We start from the raw sequence: 21,379 nt of genomic DNA, 5'->3' as shown, positions 1-21,379 counted from the left end.
GAGTTCTCACGGAGCTTTGGTGACTTTGACGAACAAGAAAATCATTTTGCCCTCTATGTGGAAACTGCACCTGTTCAGATGGAGCTGATTGAGCTGCAGTGTAATGACTGAAGGTAAAGTAGGACACTGCAGGACCCGCACAGTTTATTCACTCCATTCCCGCAGATTTGTCCCAGCTCCGTCCACATGAGGCTCGAACCTTGTTTATAGTTTGGTAGAACAAATCTTAGTGAGAAGCTGTTCTCAGTGATGAAGACTAACAAAACAGCACACAGGAGTCGTCTCACTGGTGAGAACCTGCAGTCCATCCTGAGAATCTCCACAACACAGAACCTCACAACAAATATAAAATAACTTGTTGACAAAAACAGATGCAGCTCTGATAAAAAGACTGAAGAGCAAAGACTGAATGATTTGATTTATTGCTGAAAAGCACAAATTTTATTTATATTTCCAGGTTTTGTTATGCAGCATGTTCATATTTTGAATTTGTATAATTTTGACAGGATATATTTTTATGGAGAGTAAAATCTTTTGGGATATTTAAAATTTAAGTTTATTTTTTATATAAAATGACAGAAGATTAAAGAAATTTGAATGTTTGTTCTTTTAATGTTTACTTTATTTCTAACTTGTTTAATTTAGACAGGATGTATTTTTATAGAAAGCAAAATTGTATAAGTTATTTAAGGTTTATGTTAAAAAAAGTTAAGTTTTAAAAGTTGTAGTGTGTTCAATAAATGTTTATCCTGTTCGGCCCACGACCTAAAGTGTGTTTTGGATTTTGGCCCCCTATGCAATTGAGTTTGACACCCCTGGTCTAGACAGTGCACCAAAAGGCAATGGACCAGGATGGACTAAATGATGGCATTTAGTTGACCTGCCCAATGTTTTGTTGTTTGTTTGTTGTTGTTTTTGTTGACTGATGTTTTTTTCTCTTTCCTCTTTCCATTCACGCCAATCGGTCGAGGCAGATGGCCACCCACCATGAGCCTGGTTCTGCTGGAGGTTCTTCCTCTAAAGGGAGTTTTTCCTCTCCACTGTTACCTAAAGCTTGCTCAAATGGGATTGTTGGGTTTTCTATATCACTTTTTATATAATTATACTCTGTAAGGTCATAAACCTTACACTGTAAAGTGCCTTGAGATAACTTCTGTTGTCATTTGGCGCTATACAATACAATACAATACAATAGAATTACATTGAAAAATTCAATTGAATTGTATAAGTGCATCATGATTGACTTTGGCAAATTGAACCTCTTCGCCTGCTGTACTGTCTTTGGGAGCTGATATTCTGTTCTAACTGGAGAAATTGAGTAACTGTAATGGGTAGGAAGATGAAGGACTACAGTGTTAACTTAGGAGCCACATAAATGATGGGTAATGAAGGCAGGCAGTACTATGTTCTCTCTGAAATCTGCAAGCATCATCATAGTTTTTACACTGTTGAGCTCCAAATTGTTTTTTTTAGTTTAGTCATGAAGTTTGTGATCCACCTGAGGTGGAGTCAGGGACTATGAGCTGGGAGAGCTTGTCCCGTAGCAGTCCAGTCTGCTAAGAATGATGTTCGCATCCAACTAAACTACAAGCACTCAACCAGATTAAAATATTAAAGATGCATATGATCATATGCATATGTTTACTATTAATGTAAATGACAAATCAGAAGGAACATGGGTGGATAGAGGACAGTTGGCGCAGTTTGTCAATACACACTGTTCATTGATCGCTTTATGTTAATAAATGTAGCTCTTCATTTGTTCAAAAACTTGTTGCATCACAACATAATCTATATATGATTATGTTCATCACAGAATCATATTTGTATAAGCTGTGTAGGGATTTAATTTTTAGGAGACTAGAGTATCTGTAAGGAGGCCATGATGATGGTATTAAGGTTTTCTCAACTACTATCCAATTGATCTTCATTATCACCCCATAAGCACAGCACAATTCTTCTTTTGTAAATGTTTCCCAAAACAGATTCTAAGCATTTAAGGCACATGTCATCCAAAGATCCCAGACTTTATTGGATAAACTGTGTGAAACAAAACAAAAAAAAACATCTGACAGAAATGACTTTCATAATTAACAACAAATGTATTAAGAGCTTCATGCTGGAGGAACTGAAGCTGAGAGTGTCTCATAAAGAGGAAGTGTTTACACAACTGTTGGCAAACACGCTTGATATTATATAACCCAAACCACAGGGTCTCTAGGGAAACAGTTAATAAATAGTACAGGAATTGGCTGTGAAGCCCTGTTTTTCTTGGTTTAAACAACATTTTAAGTATTTGTATCAGAAACAGATTGTAGTATATCACTGTGATGGCTTTGACTACTGGGGGAAAGGAACGCAAGTCACAGTAACTTCAGGTGAGTAATAATCAAATATGTTTTGTGTGAAGAAAATTCTGTATTTTTCTGAGTTATTATTCAATTTGTGTTGGTTTAAAGTGCACGTAAACTAGGGTCTAATCTGTCGCAAAAAGAAAAGAAAACCAGGGTAAAAGTTTACACTAATTCACCACTGAGGCAAAATAATTAATTTGATAATACAAGATGTAAAATATTTTTGCACTGGGGGGCTAATGAAATCAGTCACAGTGACGACTACTTTGACTACTGGGGGAAAGGAACACAGGTCACAGTAACTTCAGGTAAGAAATAATCAAATATATTTTGTGTGAACAAAATTCTGTGTTTTCCTGAGTTATTATTCAATTTGTGTTGGTTTAAAGTGCAGGTAAATTAGGATCTAATCTGCAGTAAAAACAAAAGGAAATCAGGTTAAATGTTTATAATATAGTTCACCACTGAAGCAAAATAATTTATTTGATCATACAAGATGTAAAATATTTTTGCGCTGGGGTGCTAATGAAATCAGTCACAGTGATGGCTACTTTGACTACTGGGGGAAAGGAACACAAGTCACAGTAACTTCAGGTAAGAAATAATCAAATATATTTTGTGTGAACAAAATTCAGTGTTTTTGTGAGTTATTATTCAATTTGTGTTGGTTTAAAGTGCACGTAAACTAGGATCTAATCTGCTGCAAAAAGAAAAGAAAATCAAGGTAAATTGGTTTACTATAGTTCACCACTGAAGCAAAATAAGTAATTTAAATATATAAGATATTAAACATTTTTGCACTGAGGTGCTAATGAAATCAGTCACTGTGACTACTACTTTGACTACTGGGGAAAAGGAACAACAGTGACCGTAACATCAGGTAAAAGAAGCCTTATTTCTCATCATATTCAACATGTAAAAATTAGACTGTTTAAAGTTACATATTTAGACCTCAGTGTCGTTAAGGTGCTAGTTTTTGTATGTTGAATGTCATGAAATATTACACTGTGATGACGCTTTTGACTACTGGGGGAAAGGAACCACAGTTACCGTAACATCAGGTACAAGAAGCCTTGTTTCTCATCATATTTAACACTGTTTAAAATGACATTTTTAGACCTCAGTGTCGTTAAGGTGCTAGATTTTGTATGTTGAATGTCATGACATATTACACTGTGACGTTGCTTTTGACTACTGGGGGAAAGGAACCACAGTTACCGTAACATCAGGTAAGCCGATCTTCTTTTTCTGTCTCTAATGTGCAGATGTTGATTTAAAAACATTTTTAGAACTTTTCAAAGAAATAAAATGGAGACACCGCACAGGTCATTCATTACCGTAGTACCGTATGTTAATGTGTCATAACTGGGAGACATAGTTGAAATTGTGGTGGTGAAATTCACGTTTTGTTCAATTTTCTTAATCATTATTTGAAAAATCTGAGGAACTGTTACAAAGAAACCTACTTATGAAGGTCCAGGTATTTGGAAACAGGTTTTTGTATGTAGTGGTTGATAATTTGTTAGACTGTGACTACGCTTTTGACTACTGGGGAAAAGGAACCACAGTCACTGTCACCTCAGGTATGTAATTGTCTTATTTCTGACTAGACAAAGAAATTTCTAATTACATCACTAAAATATTTTTTATCGTTATCATGCGGTAACAACCATTGGTCAGTGACAGCCAAGCCACCAACAGGACTTTGTAGCGTGTCTGAAGTTCAAAACTCTTGTTTGTGTAGTTCAATTGGAATTTAAGTCTGTTAACAGGTGTCAAATTTAGTTTGATTGTAACTGTTGCCAAAACCAAAAATTACAACATGAGGTTAAAGGATATTACTGTCATACGTTTTTGTGTGAAGAGTGAATTGACTTTCTTAACTGTGACTACTGGGCTTTCGACTATTGGGGAAAAGGCACTATGGTCACAGTGTCATCAGGTAAGTTTTGTACCATTTAAAATTCTGTACGATATGTTTTAGATGATAAATGTATTTTTTATGTTTCACTGTAACGTCTTAGCGTGTCAAGTCTTACTCAAACTTAAAATGTTTTGAAGTCAAACTGTGATATGTACCCTTATGATGTTTAGGGATAGCGTTGTATTGTTCATTTAGGTGTATTTCATTACATGGTGGGATTTATTAAGTGTTACGGTAGAACTTTGTGCCCGTCATTAGTAGATGTAGCCTTTTCATACTAACAACTAAGTATAGTCAGCACTGTGCTACTACGGTGCTTTTGACTACTGGGGAAAAGGTACAACGGTAACTGTGTCATCAGGTAAGAACACTATTTAGTCTCATATATAACTGGTGAAACTGAACAAATATTTTACATTTTTATCAAAATATGACACAACTCGGTCAATAGACGTTTACTGTCTTTACCAACTTTATGCTTTTCTTATTTTAATTTGCAAAAAATTCTTATTAATTACTGTCAGTCTATTGTAAACTGTGTGTTTAAAATAAATAACATAGAGCAAAAGAAAAAAATGCCACAAATATTATTGACATTATTGAGGTTAATCCTAGCACAATAACCAACCACTAAATAAATGGAATAGGTAAATATAACTGGTTATATAGAGACAGCACAAATAATTTCCACATTTTAACATTTTAAAAAATATGTCTTCATCGCTGTTTAGTTTTCTATTGAAGTTTCTATTTAACCTAATGATTTATAAAAATAAAAAAAACTGTTATAGTTTTATTTTGATATTTAGTCTATATTACATGTTTGATTTTCCTTTCTTAGCCACCGCAACTCGACCAACTGTGTTTCCTCTGGTACCATGCGGTTCTGGAACTGGAGACACGGTGACTCTTGGCTGTTTTGCCACCGGCTTCACACCCTCTTCACTGACCTTCAAATGGACCAAAGGTGGGACTGCCTTGACAGACTTCATTCAATACCCTTCAGTATTGAAAAATGATGCCTATACGGGAGTCAGTCAAATCCAAGTGAGCAGACAGGACTGGGCCAGTAAGCAACTCAAATGTGCTGTGGAGCATCCTGGAGGAAATGCAGATGTCATCCTAGAACCGTTCAAACGTAAGACCAATGCTAATTTACTAAATTACTTTTTTAGATTTTTAGAAGGTCAGTTCACTGCAAAATTTATCTTTAAATTGATTTAAAAAACATTGTAATAATAGGTTTTTTATATTAAAATTAAAATTAAAAATTAAAATTAATCATGTTACAATATATAAGTATTGTGTTAATAACTAATATGTAACAGGATTGTGAAGAATATGCAATTAATATACTATTGAACAAAAAACAAAAAGTTTTTATATTCTTGTTCAATAATTGAATGACCTACTACTGAAAAAACTCAAGAAACTAAGAACACAAACTACAATAGCAGAATGTTTTTTTACATGATTATTTGGTGACTTTGCATCAAACAACGAATTTAGTTGTCTAAACAGTTTTCTATTTGTTTAAGTATTTATGTATGTCTATAGGCATAATAGTTCATGCAGTAAATGAAGCTCAAAGTGTTTTATTCAAAAACATAAAGGACAAAATTATGATGATGTCGTAATTAATATGTCATAAATATTGGTGTAATCTGTCTACAACAGGCAAATTTGTTGCATAAACACATTGGACATGTTAGGGATTTTTAACCTTTACAAAACTAAATAACAGTGCATATAATTTATTTGTTTAAATTCCAAAAAACTAAACAGTTAGTAAGGTGGAATGAGAAGGCTGAAGCTTCCTCCTGTATAATATGTTTCTGTCTGACTGTGTTTTATTCTTAACTAATGCTCTGTTTGCTCTACAGTACAAAGATTTATGCGGCTTGTTCTGCTTTCTCTTATCTATCTGCGCAACCCTAGTTCTTCTTTATCTCTGTCACTTCGCTTTTATTACATCCACATTAATTCTGTTTCTGCTTGTCTGAACAGTCAATGTATATGCAGAAGAGAGCATGAAAGTTCTGCTGTTGGATTAAGAAAAAATGCTTTTTAATTTTGCATACATAGTAACAAGCTACAGTTAAGTGTTTGAGGTGTGAAATCACTATGTGCATATAAGAGTGTAACACATTACGTCTATATTACATGAATAATGTAGCATGTTGTTCACCTCTGCTTCTGCATATATATACATATATTATCTGCTGCTTCTGCATATATATATATATCTGTGTATATATTGTGTATGTTTGTTTTACAGCTATTCCTAATCATTTGCCAACACTGAAAGTGTTGTCCTCCACTGGTGACGAAAATGAGGTTACCCTCTCCTGCCTTGCAAAAGATTTCTCACCAAACAAATACGATATCAAATGGCTGAAAAATGACGAGGAAGTCACAGACAAAATATATGAGATCAAGACACCTACTGAGGCAAAAAAAACTGTCAATGGAACGAGGTACAGTGCAGCAAGTTTCCTTGTGGTAAAGAACAATGACCTGCCTGATGGCACTGCATTTACATGCGAGTTTAATGGCAAAAATGATAAAGGTGCTGCATCTGTGAATTCCTCTGTGATCTACTCAAATGGCGTGCTGCCATGTCCAGGTGAGTACCTTCCTACTTTCTAAAGCTTCTATTAAAATATTATGTAAATTTGATTTCTACTGGTTTTGCAGCAGAAAATTATTGTTCATTGATTCCTCACTCAGACCCTGATGTCCCTCTTGAAGAGGTGAAAATTAAGATCATTCCCCCTACAACGAAGGACATTTTAACAGATGGAAAGGGAACTGTAATATGTCAAGTCACAGCCCAGAAGAATGATGACATTGACATTTCTTGGGAGAATGAGGATAAAAAAACACTGCCTGGATCCTCTGAGACCTCCCCTAATGGAAAAGAAAAGACAATTAACGTTTCACTCGATATCACGTTTAATGAATGGCAGCATGGTGTAACGCGCTACTGTGTTGTTGGGGGTTCCATCCTTTATTGAACCGGAAACGGATAAAGTATGAAAGGATCCCTGGTAAGAAAAATATTAAGCAAACGTGAACTAAAACCCTGTGTTTAATTCATCCTGTCATGACAAATATGAGTAATATTTCTAATTGTATTTTGTAGCAGATATTTTTTTACAGTACTGTAGTTCTGTCTGTGCCAGGAGGCCTAATTGTTCTCTCATACTTGCAGAACACCAACCTCAGCGTCCTTCAGTGTTTATGATGCCTCCAGTAGAACACACTAGAAAAGAAATGGTGACCCTGACTTGCTACGTGAAAGACTTCCGCCCTCAGGAGGTTTATGTGTCTTGGCTTGTTGATGATGAGGAAGCAGACTCAGACTACACTTTCAGCACCACAAACGCTGTAAAAGACAATGGATCATATTTTGCTTATGGCCACTTGTCTCTCAGTCTTGAACAGTGGAAGAAGAACGATGTGGTGTATAGCTGTGTAGTTTACCACGAATCCTTAGTTAACGCAACTAAAGCCATCGTCAGATCCATTGGACACAGAACATTCGAAAAAACCAACTTGGTCAACCTCAACATGAACATCCCTGAAACGTGCAAGGCCCAGTAGATGTTATTGTGTGTCACTGTGTCTTCTGCTGTTTGTTGTTTAATGTTTGTTGCTTGTGATATGTAATTGTGTTTGTCTTTTTAATGCAGATTTAAAATCAAAATAAAAAAAAAGCTCTTTGCAACTCTGTTGTTGTTTCGTTGCATGTAGTTCATGTCTTTATTTATGTTGTTTATCCCAGGTGTACTGTCACAGTGCTGTCCTGATGTCAATCTTTAGTTTATTCTATTGTAACAGAAACAGCTACAATACAGCAACATTTCAACATCACACTTTATTCACTACATTAACCGTGTCGCCACACAACTAAAATATAATCAAACACATCACATTTCTTACTTGTAGATGGTGCATTAACACTATTTGTGTGACTTGTCTCTGTGCATGTGTTTTCTCTACTGGGTCTTGCACTTCCAACATAAGACAGATGAATGTTCAAGGTCCAACTTTAGCTCTGAGGTCTCTCACTCAATTGATATAACATATAATATACAGATTCACAAGCCAAGAGGTCTTTCAAAAGCAAATCAGGATCACTGCAAAGATGTAATACATAACAAGTTGTTATGTATAATTGTTTTTGTTTGCTTTGGTATTCGGGTATTGCTTTATCACTTAGTTGCTGATAAGTGGTACCTGCTTGGAATCCATTTTGACCAGTGACAGAAATTGCTGTTGAGTCTCATGAGCTATTGTTCAAAGCTGGGTGTGGATATTAACTGAATAATTATTGTACCGTATATACAGAGTTCAAGCTTGATTCTTACTTCAACAATACCTCTCTGGAAGAAGAGGATAACATTGGAAGCACAGCCCTCACCTTCATCCTTCTCTTCCTCTTCACTTTGCTGTTCACCATTGGAACAACTGCTTTGAAGGTAACAACAAGTTTATGTTTAAGAGTTTAGATTTAATTCAAACTGAAAGAAAGACAAAGAGCTAATCAAATCATAACTGGATCATCAGGACTACACGCTAATTACCTCAGTAAAAGTTATATGGCTATTGCCATTTAACGCTTATTCTTTTTTAAAACCTTATCACACTGACAACCAAAAGCTTTACCTATTTGCCACTTGTATTGGATTCTACTAAATACTAAAGTAACTGCAGCTGTTAAGGTTGTCTCTGTATAGACGGTGTGAGCACGATTACAGCAAGCTTATTTATTTATTTAATTGGTTTATTAATAATTAATTAATTAATACAAATAATTTAAAATTAAAATTGTATAGAATTAAGCATGTGGTAGTGGTAATATGTTAAATCTGTAAAACCTGTGGTTATGTGTCAGTGCAAACATTTCAGGGATTTCAACCTAAGCTGAGTTATGTATGTTGCTGTAACTTCGACTGTTAATATTGTGGTAAATTTTCTGCTTCTCAGTTTAGTTTTAAATTCATTCAGCTAAATTAATTTATTTTTATTTATGCCATGTGTATATTTTTAACTAATCAAGCACTCGCACAACTTAAATCCTGAATTTGATCTGACTCTAAAAGACTTCACAACAGCAAAACAAACTTTATTTTGAATACAATCAAAAAACCTTTACTGTAAGAATTGGATTATATCACTAATCTGTATGCTTCATGTTTTCTTTTCTATTTTCAGGTTAAATGAGACAAGATGGATATTCTGTAAAAAAAAATATTTTTCTTATATTGTCCTCCGATAACTTCATACTATAATGTAAGTTATCACAATTATCTGTTTTATATATCAATTACAAGAAATGTAAATGTTTCAATTATGATGATAATTTATGTTTTCCGTGTTTAAGATTTCCTTTTATTTGATTTTATAGTTATCACAATACTCATAACATTGCTATTTTTCTTTAAGTCCAAAACAAATGTTTATGTTCTGTGTTAAAAGCTTTACTTATACTATGTACATATTTATGTGTGTAATCAGATATTTTATGATGCAGCAATGTTTGATGTGCATATCTTAAAATATAAAACATTTAATATAACTCATCAAAGTAACAACAAAGAATAGGAATTGGATAATTATTGTGCAAAATTATTAATCTATGCTTTTTCTGTGTTTTTTCTTTTTTTCAGGTTAAATGAAACAGAACAAACTTTCTGTAAAATAAGTATTTTTCTCACATTTTCTTCTTTACAGCCTTGTAGTAGCACATAACTAATCATAATTTTCTGTTTTTCTGTTCTTCATTTTAATCGCAAGAGTTTGAAATCATTGCAAAAATAAATGTTTGAATAAAAATATTCATTTATCTTCTTTTATTTTACAATTGTGTCATCTAGTTTCACTTAGTTTGCTAGTTTGCAATACCCCTAACAGTGTTATTTAACTTTTTATCTTTTTTCATCTTATGCATTATTCCATTTATTACCTCCCCAGCATCTGAAATCCACAGCTCATGTTCAACTCAACATGTAAATTTGGAGATTTCACAGTCAGTTAGTTTTGAGTCTATTATTAACACACTTCAAAACCAAAACCTTTAACAAAGATGTGTAAAATCTATGTGAAAACATATGTAAACTGATATGAGATATTTAAATGTGTGTCTCTTACTGGTATAACCACACCACACACCTGGTGTCTGTGATGCACCGTTGCTCTGTATTGTTTCACTTCTGTATTTTGATACTGTTTTGGACCCTGGGTGTTGCTCAGTACTTCCGCTTGCTGCTAGCCCTGATCCCTTTGCCCTGTCATGCTGCAACATCTGTGCAACAGACTTCCAGCCCCATCTCCACCTGACTTTAAGACAGCAGATAATGTAAAAGTACAGCTCTGCCACCTAGACTAGAAACAAAGATATTACAGTTAGAAGTGAGAATATGGTTACTTGACCAAAATCTGAAGGTATGTATATAACTGAAGAGATCAAATAAGCACATATTTAATTTGACATTTAACAAATGTTCACATTGAACAATCTGAAAAAGGCGAATAAAGGCTAAATCATCTCTTCTCTATTTCAGAGCCACGGGCTATTTCTCCAAACATCACACTGCATCCTGTCTGGGAAGGTGGAATTGGAACCTCACAAGTCAAACTCATCTGCACCCTGAGTGGTTATTTTCCTGAAGCTCTCAGTGTGCAGTGGCAACAAAACAATCAACCTTTGAACATTCATCAAATCCAAAAGAAGCTGCAGAGTGTGGAGAGAGGGCAGAAAACCTTCAGTCTAAGCAGTGAGATTAAGCCAAATAAGGAAGAATGGGAGAAAGGTTCAAGTTTCACGTGCAAGTCCACTCACAACAATGTTGAATTAACTAAAGAAATAAGTATTTGTCAAAGTGAGTATGTACACCTTCTGTTACAACTAACATTTTTTCTAAGTAAAACAAATCCTCCTGTAACACACTGACCAAATATATTTAGCTTAACATTTATGTGCAAACACGTTTTTCCTGCAGTCTATGACAGAACCCCTCCGTGCGTCCATGTGGAGATTCCCAACTTCGATGCAGAAATGAAGGCAACATGTTCGGTCCAGACAGGTTTTAATGTAAAAGTAACCTGGCTGATAGATGGGGTAGTCCAAAGAAGTGGCTCACCGAGCCCTGACAGAAATGCAACTCATGTAGTGAGTACATTGACAGTTTCTTCAAGGCAGTGGAGAGAACAGAAGACTGTAACATGTAAAGCAGAGGACATATGCTTCTCATCTACTGAGAACAGCGTAAAGGCTTCAAGTAAGACAAGTACACAACATAAAAATCAGACCTTATTTGAATGAGGCTTAAAAAGACTAAATCATCTCTTCTCTATTTCAGAGTCGCAGATTGTCGCTCCAAAAATCACACTGCATCCTGTCTGGGAAGATGGATTTGTAACCTCACCAGTCAAACTCATCTGCATCCTAAGTGGTTATTTTCCTGACACTCTCAGTGTGCAGTGGCAACAAAACAAACAACATTTGAACATTAAACCAATTGAAAAGAAGCTGCAGAGTGTGGAGGGAGGGCAGAAAACCTTCAGTCTAAGCAGTGAGATTGAGCCAAATAAGAAAGAGTGGGAGAAAGGTTCAAGTTTCACGTGCAAGTCCACTCACGACAATGTTCAATCAACCAAAGAAATAAGTATTTGTCAAAGTGAGTATGTACACCTTCTGTTTCAAAGAGTAGAACTAACATTTTTTAAGTAAAACAAATCCTCCTGTAACACACTGAGCAATTAAATTATGCTTAACATTTATGGGCAAACACATTTTCCTGCAGTCTATGACAGAACCCCTCCGTGCGTCCACGTGGAGATTCCCAGCTTTGATGCAGAAATGAAGGCAACATGTTCGGTCCAGACTGCTTTTGATGCTAAAGTAACCTGGCTGATAGATGGGGTCCCAAGAAGCGGCTCACCAAGCCCTGTCAGAAACGCAACTCATGTAGTGAGTACATTGACAGTTCCTTCAAGGGATTGGAGAGAACAGAAGACTGTAACATGTAAAGCAGAGCACACATGCTTCTCATCCACTGAGAACAGCGTAAAGGCTTCAAGTAAGACAAGTACACAACATAAAAATCAGACCTTATTTGAATGAGGCTTAAAAAGACTAAATCATCTCTTCTTTATTTCAGAATCACAGATTGTCTCTCCAAAAATCACACTGCATCCTGTCTGGGAAGATGGATTTGTAACCTCACCAGTCAAACTCATCTGCACCCTAAGTGGTTATTTTCCTGACACTCTCAGTGTGCAGTGGCAACAAAACAATCAACCTTTGAACATTAAACCAATTGAAAAGAAGCTGCAGAGTGTGGAGGGAGGGCAGAAAACCTTCAGTCTAAGCAGTGAGATTGAGCCAAATAAGAAAGAGTGGGAGAAAGGTTCAAGTTTCACGTGCAAGTCCACTCACAACAATGTTCCAATAACTAAAGAAATAAGTATTTGTCAAAGTGAGTATGTACACCTTCTGTTTCAAAGAGTAGAACTAACATTTTTTAAGTAAAACAAATTCTCCTGTAAAACACTGAACAATTGTATTTAGCTTAACATTTATGGGCAAACACATTTTTCCTGCAGTCTATGACAGAACCCCTCCATGCGTCCATGTGGAGATTCCCAGCTTTGATGCAGAAATGAAGGCAACATGTTCTGTCCAGACTGCTTTTGATGCTAAAGTAACCTGGCTGATAGATGGGGTAGTCCAAAGAGGTGGCACAGTGAGCACTAACAAAAACCCAACTCATGTAATGAGTACACTGACAGTTTCTTCAAGGGAGTGGAGAGGACAGAAGACTATAACATGTAAAGCAGAGCACAAATGCTTCTCACCCACTGAGAACAGCGTAAAGGCTTCAAGTAAGACAAGTACACAACATAAAAATCAGACCTTATTTGAATGAGGCTTAAAAAGACTAAATCATCTCTTCTCTATTTCAGAGTCGCAGATTCTCTCTCCAAAAATCACACTGCATCCTGTCTGGGAAGATGGATTTGTAACCTCACCAGTCAAACTCATCTGCACCCTAAGTGGTTATTTTCCTGACACTCTCAGTGTGCAGTGGCAACAAAACAATCAACCTTTGAACATTAAACCAATTGAAAAGAAGCTGCAGAGTGTGGAGGGAGGGCAGAAAACCTTCAGTCTAAGCAGTGAGATTGAGCCAAATAAGAAAGAGTGGGAGAAAGGTTCAAGTTTCACGTGCAAGTCCACTCACAACAATGTTCCAATAACTAAAGAAATAAGTATTTGTCAAAGTGAGTATGTACACCTTCTGTTTCAAAGAGTACAACTAACATTTTTTAAGTAAAACAAATTCTCCTGTAAAACACTGAACAATTGTATTTAGCTTAACATTTATGGGCAAACACATTTTTCCTGCAGTCTATGACAGAACCCCTCCATGTGTCCATGTGGAGATTCCCAGCTTTGATGCAGAAATGAAGGCAACATGTTCTGTCCAGACTGCTTTTGATGCTAAAGTAACCTGGCTGATAGATGGGGTCCCAAGAAGCGGCTCACCAAGCCCTGTCAGAAACGCAACTCATGTAATGAGTACACTGACAGTTTCTGCAAGGGATTGGAGAGAACAGAAGACTGTAACATGTAAAGCAGAGCACACGTGCTTCTCAACCACTGAGAACAGCGTAAAGGCTTCAAGTAAGACAAGTACACAACATAAAAATCAGACCTTATTTGAATGAGGCTAAAAAAGACTAAATCATCTCTTCTCTATTTCAGAGTCGCAGATTGTCGCTCCAAAAATCACACTGCATCCTGTCTGGGAAGATGGATTTGTAACCTCACCAGTCAAACTCATCTGCACCCTGAGTGGTTATTTTCCTGACACTCTCAGTGTGGAGTGGCAACAAAACAATCAACCTTTGAACATTAAACCAATTGAAAAGAAGCTGCAGAGTGTGGAGGGAGGGCAGAAAACCTTCAGTCTAAGCAGTGAGATTGAGCCAAATAAGGAAGAGTGGGAGGAAGGTTCAAGTTTCACGTGCAAGTCCACTCACAACAATGTTCCAATAACTAAAGAAATAAGTATTTGTCAAAGTGAGTATATACATTTTTTTGTTTAAGTACAAGGCTCAGGCAAATAGAAACAAACGGTGAAGCATTAGTAATGCTAATAGTAACTAAAACTAAGCAAGTGCTGCCCCCATAATACTGGTAATTTATTGAGGACCATGCACAACACACAGTGCACAGAATTATTACTTAATTATTGGTGTAATGACGAAAAAGTAACAAAAGTTACAGCTATAACATATGATACTATGATTTCAGACAGTGGAGTAGATGGACAATTGATTAACTGTACATGGAGATTTGGGGATATGGTCAACAAAGCTTGTGAGCCGGGAGCCGCCCGCACAGCTGTTGCGCTCACTGTTGCTGGTTGACATGTAATTACCAGAATGAAGCAAGAGGAGGGACACAGGACAGCTGACTGTCTCTGACTTCTGATTGGCCCTAGTCTTAATGATTTCCACATCACACGGAAAATAAACGGGAACAAAAACAGTATGTTCACAAAGAGGCACCAGTGTGTCCCAGCCATGGAACGGAGACTTTGTGGTGGCACTGGCATGCTCTTGTGAGGGAATAAACATATGTTCCAAACTGAGATATATGGACCACAAACGCAAAAGCAGAGGTAGTGTCATACGAAACAACATCACTTTATCAGTTATTTTACTTAAAGCATAGACAGGATTACGTATGGAAAGCCCTTTTAAAAAGGTGATTATAACAACGTGAGGACAAGGGTGATGAAACTGCTGCTTTTAAGTTGATTCCGATTTCTATTTTCAAATTCCTTAGATGAATCTTTCCAGCAACTCTTATAATTGTTACCTGATTTTTCTTCTCCAAATACTAAATTCTGGTATTTTTGCCGTCCTCAGCAACCACCAGCAATCTTTCAACCACCTTGCTCCAGGGCTCAAATGAACTTGTGTGTCTGGCCTCTGGCTTCTGTCCTGTATCCATCAACATCACTTGGCTAATTGATGACACCAAGGAGCTGTTGAACTACAACACTACTGAGCCCCACAGAAGCCCAGATGGCACATTCAGCATTCAAAGCCATCTTAATTTGTCCAATGTCATGTGGATACCTGGGGTTAAGATCACCTGCAAGGTGACTCATGCAAACACCACCATTTCCCTGAATCAAACTAAAGAAGGTATTGAGTCAGTCTTGATTTATTTTAAAATCATATCATAGTCTTCTAGCGTCACCACGTCAATGCAATTGCTGACGGACAAATCTAAAATAATTATGTTGCAGAACCTGTGGACAAGTGCACTTTCTTGGATGAAATAATGTTTACTGAAGTGTACCAAGATATAGGTGTGGACAGCTGGTATGTGACGTTCACCTTCCTCCTTTTGTTCCTCATCTCTGTCTGTTACGGTGTCTGGGCAACTTTAATTAAGGTAAGATACAGCAGTTATAGTTATTATAACATGTTGAACTGCAGTATTTCATATTGTTTGTGCAGTTTTACATTTAATTTTATTGTTTTCTATAATATACATTTTTAGTAGTTTGAATTGAATATTTTTAAATTTTTATACAAAGCTGGATCTTGACACATTCCATATGTTTTTTTTTTCCTTCTAGACTAAATGATAATGGTCACAGGACTGGACCCCAGGACTCTTGAGGATTTTGAATTGCACATGACTTGGAAAGTTCATTTTGTCACTCACTGAGGAATTTAGTTATTACTATAATAATTTCTTTTCAATGTTTCAGTTGTTTTAGTTTAGTTTAGTATGTTTTTGGCATTGTTTGTATATAGTGTGTAAGAAGAACAAGAAATCAATAAATAAACACCTAAAATGTCAATATACTATACTTATTGTTGCATTTGAAAAAATAAACAAGTTTGTTTGAGCAAAGTTTGTAATTTTTCCTATTTTGTCTCATTGGTTGTAATCAAATAAATAATCACATGTACTGATATGAAACACTATAGAGATATATTTAGTGCCACGGTATAGAGGTTTATTTACATGATGCTTTGTTTTGCCACCACACTGGACATATCACTGACTGGACACTGTGGTTTGTGCCACAGTTTTCTCCTATGGCATGGAAATTGCCACTCAATAGACAGCTGAGTAGGCTTCAGACATCATCACCAGTGTCCTGGCAAACATGACTTGCTGTGTGTTGGACATTAAGTGAAACATTTAGCATGGTATAGGCCAGAATCTAGAGACTGCCTGCAACAGTGAAGGCAAGTTCATGTATCACATCTCATTTCCATATACACACCCACTGTAAATGTGCACAGAAGTGATCTTTGAGTTGGAGCTGCACATTTGAATCCGCGTTGATGCAGGTATAAGAGAATTCAAATCTGGAAGGGGTGACACAACCAGGTTTAGTACTGATAGATCTGTGTGACACTAAGAGTCACAGGCAACAGGGAGGCCAGGCACCATCCCCAGTCCCATGTCTAACACCTGCAAGTCCTTTCTTAACCCTTATCGTGTGTCCGTGTTAACCAAGAGCATCAATAAAACAAATAACAATCTCACACAGAAAAAAGAAAAAACAAATGCTCTCTTATATAATTACTGTTGATCCACCACTAACAGACCAACAGTGGAAACTGTGGCTGTACTGAGCAGCTCACAACATGTTGGACTGAGCCAGTGAAGTGCTCACTCTCTGTGCTCTGTGCAGAGGTTCGTGTGTGAGTGGGTGTTTCACTTCCAGACAGCATGCAAAGAGACATTTACCTCAGGCTTTGGGCTACTGACTATGTGTGACATGGGTGGCCAACTTCATAAAAGTATGTATGTAACATGAGACGATGAAAAGCATCAACACTATCCAACAATCAGCACTAGAAAAGTTTCTATTTTATAGTTGATACATACAAATAAATTATAGTTGGTGGAATCACCTCTGACCAGTAATAGAAGTACTGGAGACAGGAATGCCATTTAATCCCACCATAACTAACTTAGAAACAGTCGTGAATTGTGAATATTTGACTCTTTAAACAAACAATAACATTAAAGTAATGACAGATAGCAGGAATTTAATCACGTAAAAACTGAAGTAGATTTACAGTCAGTTCATTTTTTTCTATGACACGTCTATTATTAACAGACCTAAAAACGAAAACCTTTAACAAAGATGTGTAAAATCTATGTGAAAACATATGTAAACTGATATGAGATATTTAAATGTGTGTCTCTTACTGGTATAACCACACCACACACCTGGTGTCTGTGATGCACCGTTGCACTTTGCATTGTTTCACTTCTGTATTTTTTAATGTCTCAGGACCTGGGTGTTGCTCAGTACTTCCGCTTGCTGCCAGCTCCGATCCCTCTGCCCCGTCATGCTGCAACATCTGTGCAACAGACTTCCAGCCCCGTCTCCACCTGACTTTAACAGGTGATGCATTTTAAAAGTACAACTCTGCCACCTAGACTAAAAACAAAGATATTACACATAGATGGGAACAATTACCGTCATAAAATCCACACACTGATTGTGTGGCGCTCCCTTAAAGTGCCGGCAAAGGATTGGCATCCATATATAAAACAAATATTTTACATTTGAATTTTTACGTTTGTTAAAGTTTTTAACAATATAATAATAAACTTTTATCTAACATCTTCATGTACAGCATCAGCAGTCAGGCATGAAGAAAACAAAGGAAACAGCCCCTAATTAACGAGCAGCAGACTAAATATATTAAAAAATGAAGAGGTCTGTATACTGTATTACTGTGTTGTCAGACATAAATCATCTGAAAAGCCTTTTGAAAACACTGTAGAGGATGTGATTGGTGAGTTGAGATTTATTTCATTAAATTTTAGTTTCTTTATGATGTTGATTACAATTGTAAGAACAAAAGAAAAAAAATATATATATATATACATATCTTCACTTTTGTTTTATGAAGTAATTTTAGGTGCGTTTTCAAATTTTCTCCAGGCCTCAAATAAAGTTGTGGCTTTAGTCCTGTTTACATCACTCTTGATAAACTGCTGAATTACTTGTGGTGTTACCAGTTTGTTGGTGATTGACACATTCTATATAAATTTGTTTTGTGTCTATGATTATAGGATTTTATGGAATTAGGTTATTAGTATATTAATTGATTTTTATGTATTTGGCACAATATGTATAGAGAGGATCAATAAAAAAGACTAACATGCCTATATAATTATTATAATTTTAATCTCCTGGTTGCAGTTGCCATTCAAAATAATATTCTTTATGCCATTCTTTGTTCTTTATTCTTAAAACTACACTACACCATGTCTAAGAACCAAAACGCCTGCATCACCTACACTGTCCACAAGAGGGAGGCAGAGTTCCACAGTAGAGCTGATTTGCCACCTCTGTGAAACACTAGTCTAGTCCTAATTTAAAGATGCTGACAGGCCTGAACTGAACTTACTAAAAGGTGAGATGCAGAATTACACTCCTTTAAACACACAAAGGCTGTTTCTGTATCTCCTCTCATTTCCAAACATACACATACACTCAGTCATGACAGCGTGTGCACAAACCATCTTTCAGTTAGAGCTGCATGTTTGTATCTGCATTTGTGTACCTTGTGGGTTTAAAGGAATTCACATCTGGGAGGGATGACACTAAGTACATCCCGGCTTTCTATTGGCTTCCTCTAGAGTGATCTGGCACTGCGCGTGCCCGGATTGGCTGGGGACCCTGTGGCAGCCAGCCCAAATCTGTGACGCTGTTGCTGGGATGGAGTCACAGCATGCTGCTGCAAGTCTAAGTGCCAAGGGGCCGGCAATAGGGAAGCGGGGCACCATGCCCAGCAGGCTGCCTGAGAGTGTCTCCCTGTGCAACACCCCCATACCCTCCTATCCTCTTTTACTAAGTCCTATTCCTCTGGTTCCTTGATCGACCCCTGCTGTGTGACCATATAAACCAATTAAAAGTAACAATGAAAGATCCTCATACATATAGAGGAACTGTCCTCTCCTATACAATCACTGTGCAAAGCACTCAACCACAAACCGTCCAGTGATCAACAGTAAAACAGTGACTGTACTGAGCAGCTCCCAGTGCTAAATGTGCTGAACTGAATATGAAGCAGTGTGCTGCTGAAAAGAGCATACATGCACAGTGGGCTTTAACTGGGCATATTTTATCTTCATCTTGTCTTAAGCTATAGGTGTCCAAAAGAAGCAGCCTGTTGAGCGTCCTGTGCTCGGTGGAGGATTGATCATTACCATCATGACCACTTCAGAGGAAACTTTAGTAAGAAAAAAGTTGTATCATGAACATATTAATGCTGTCACTCTGACGGGCCTTTATGTGTTACGACTCTCTACATGACCAGCATCATCTTCATGCCATCTTTAGAAGTCGCTCACACTCCACATGTAATTCCATACATGTTCTGCAGCTGGCACCATCGAGCACAGAGTGTGGTTATTCTTCTTATGTTCATTTCAAAATTTTATAGAAGCAAATAATTAATTGTCTTGAAAATAATCTATTCAAGACAATCTATAAAAGATCTATTGAATACATGTATTTATAAACAAAAGAGTGGGGCACTCCAAGAAAATGACATGGTTAATTTTTAAAGTGAAAATAAATAGTTAATAGTTCTGCATACAACGTCTGGATGAGCTATATACTGTATCACACCTTGCAAACACCATATGTAGCTCTTTAAAAATCATTCTGTTTTTGAAATGAACTTTTAGCAGCTATTTCTTGCAGAAATTCTTTAAGTTTAGGCAGAGATTTGGGCTGTACATGTGCTGTATGTTACACCTTCACATTTCCATTGAGTTTTGAGATTTGCTTTGGATCATTGTCCTGTTGTAAAAGCCAAACTCTCTTCAGTTTCACTTTCTTGGCAAACTGCATGACATTTGCATTCAGAATGTGCTGATATTTAGTGGAATCCATTCTTCGCCTGTGTCACAGGCGGCCACGCAGACACACACCCAAGAATAATTCCCCTTCACTGGCATTTCTGACCTTTCATGACCTTTTGGGCAGTGGAAATTTCAAGCTGCAAACACGTTATCTTTTTTATAACCATCTCTGCTTAGCAGGCTGCAACATGTATCTTGACGTCTTGCTACCAAACACATATGCAAAACACAGGCACTGATTTAGTATCTGACTTTAAAGACATAACAATGAAGATCTCTGGGTAAAAGTTTGAGTATTATAGGAAGTGAAATTTCAACGTGACCCTGAGAAAAGACAAGAAGATGGAAAAGAGAGGTACAGATTCTTTTCTGGTAGATCGTGTCTGTCTTCTAGTTAGAGGACAACAGTCATGATAGTGAATTTAAACATAAGATATATTTTGGTCTGTTGTTTAAGAGGCGGTTTTAAATAGTAACGTGAAATCAAACTACCTGGGAGGCTGACAAATCATATTTGTGTTATAGACTTTGTTGTTGTTCTTGCTCACTCACTCACAGCCTGAGAGACGCTCACATGAGCCTGTCTCGATACAATTTCAGAAGATTTGAATACTCACAGCACACGTTTCTCTTTCCTGAATGAAAACTTAAGTCATTATGGTCTCAAAACAAAAAGAACATTTGAAATTATAATGAAAGCCATATGCATGGAGTCAGTTATTAACTGGACTGACCTAAAGTAAGATGGCATCATGACAAAGTGTACAGTATAACATACTGACCACTGAATAGCTTCATGGATCCTGATGTTGTGCAGGCAGGACCAGTGTCACACCACTGGCCACCGACCAGTTGAACTCTGGACAGGTGTATTTAAAAGTCAGTACCTCACTGATTATGCTGATAACATTTTATTTCCATCTATAAACAGCTCCACTACAGTTATTTAGTCAGTTTTTACACATTTTCCTGCATTTTGTTTTGTTTCATTTTAAGATAATATTTGCTGAATTATTGAATCTACACATAATAATAAAATTCATAATGACAAAGTGAAAACATTTAGCATTATATTGCAAATTAATAAAAAATAAAAAAATGCTGCAATCTCTCCATTACAAAAGAACTCAGACCCTTTTGCTGTGGCAGTTTAAAGTG

At 36.6% G+C, this 21,379-nt stretch overlaps 1 protein-coding gene and 1 gene segment (V, D, J or C); both read left to right on the top strand.

Moving 5' to 3' along the window:
- Positions 1-16,209, top strand: part of LOC113149229 — a 251,219-nt gene extending 235,010 nt beyond the window's left edge. The window contains exons 4-17 of one of the 3 annotated variants that reach the window (XM_026341229.1): positions 2,896-2,948; positions 5,120-5,416; positions 10,848-11,165; positions 11,286-11,564; positions 11,646-11,963; positions 12,090-12,365; positions 12,447-12,764; positions 12,892-13,170; positions 13,252-13,569; positions 13,697-13,972; positions 14,054-14,371; positions 15,226-15,507; positions 15,612-15,760; positions 15,948-16,209. In XM_026341229.1, coding sequence (XP_026197014.1) covers positions 2,896-2,948; positions 5,120-5,416; positions 10,848-11,165; positions 11,286-11,564; positions 11,646-11,963; positions 12,090-12,365; positions 12,447-12,764; positions 12,892-13,170; positions 13,252-13,569; positions 13,697-13,972; positions 14,054-14,371; positions 15,226-15,507; positions 15,612-15,760; positions 15,948-15,956 — 3,490 coding nt within the window. In that variant the 3' untranslated portion in view covers positions 15,957-16,209. Of the gene's footprint in view, positions 1-2,895; positions 2,949-3,817; positions 3,938-3,957; positions 4,297-5,119; positions 5,417-10,847; positions 11,166-11,285; positions 11,565-11,645; positions 11,964-12,089; positions 12,366-12,446; positions 12,765-12,891; positions 13,171-13,251; positions 13,570-13,696; positions 13,973-14,053; positions 14,372-15,225; positions 15,508-15,611; positions 15,761-15,947 lie in introns of those variants that run through there. The other 2 variants (XM_026341319.1, XM_026341407.1) reach the window with 2 other exon arrangements.
- On the top strand, positions 7,104-8,008 carry LOC113149603. The segment is given in 2 exon segments: positions 7,104-7,328; positions 7,493-8,008. Coding segments are annotated over 2 exon segments (480 nt in total).
- Positions 16,210-21,379: the final 5,170 nt, after the last annotated feature.

The sequence above is a fragment of the Anabas testudineus genome, chromosome 8 (assembly GCF_900324465.2).
Source record: "Anabas testudineus chromosome 8, fAnaTes1.2, whole genome shotgun sequence".
Lineage (NCBI taxonomy): Eukaryota > Metazoa > Chordata > Actinopteri > Anabantiformes > Anabantidae > Anabas > Anabas testudineus.
Note: the sequence above shows the minus strand (reverse complement) of the source record. Positions and strands in the feature narration are given on the sequence as shown.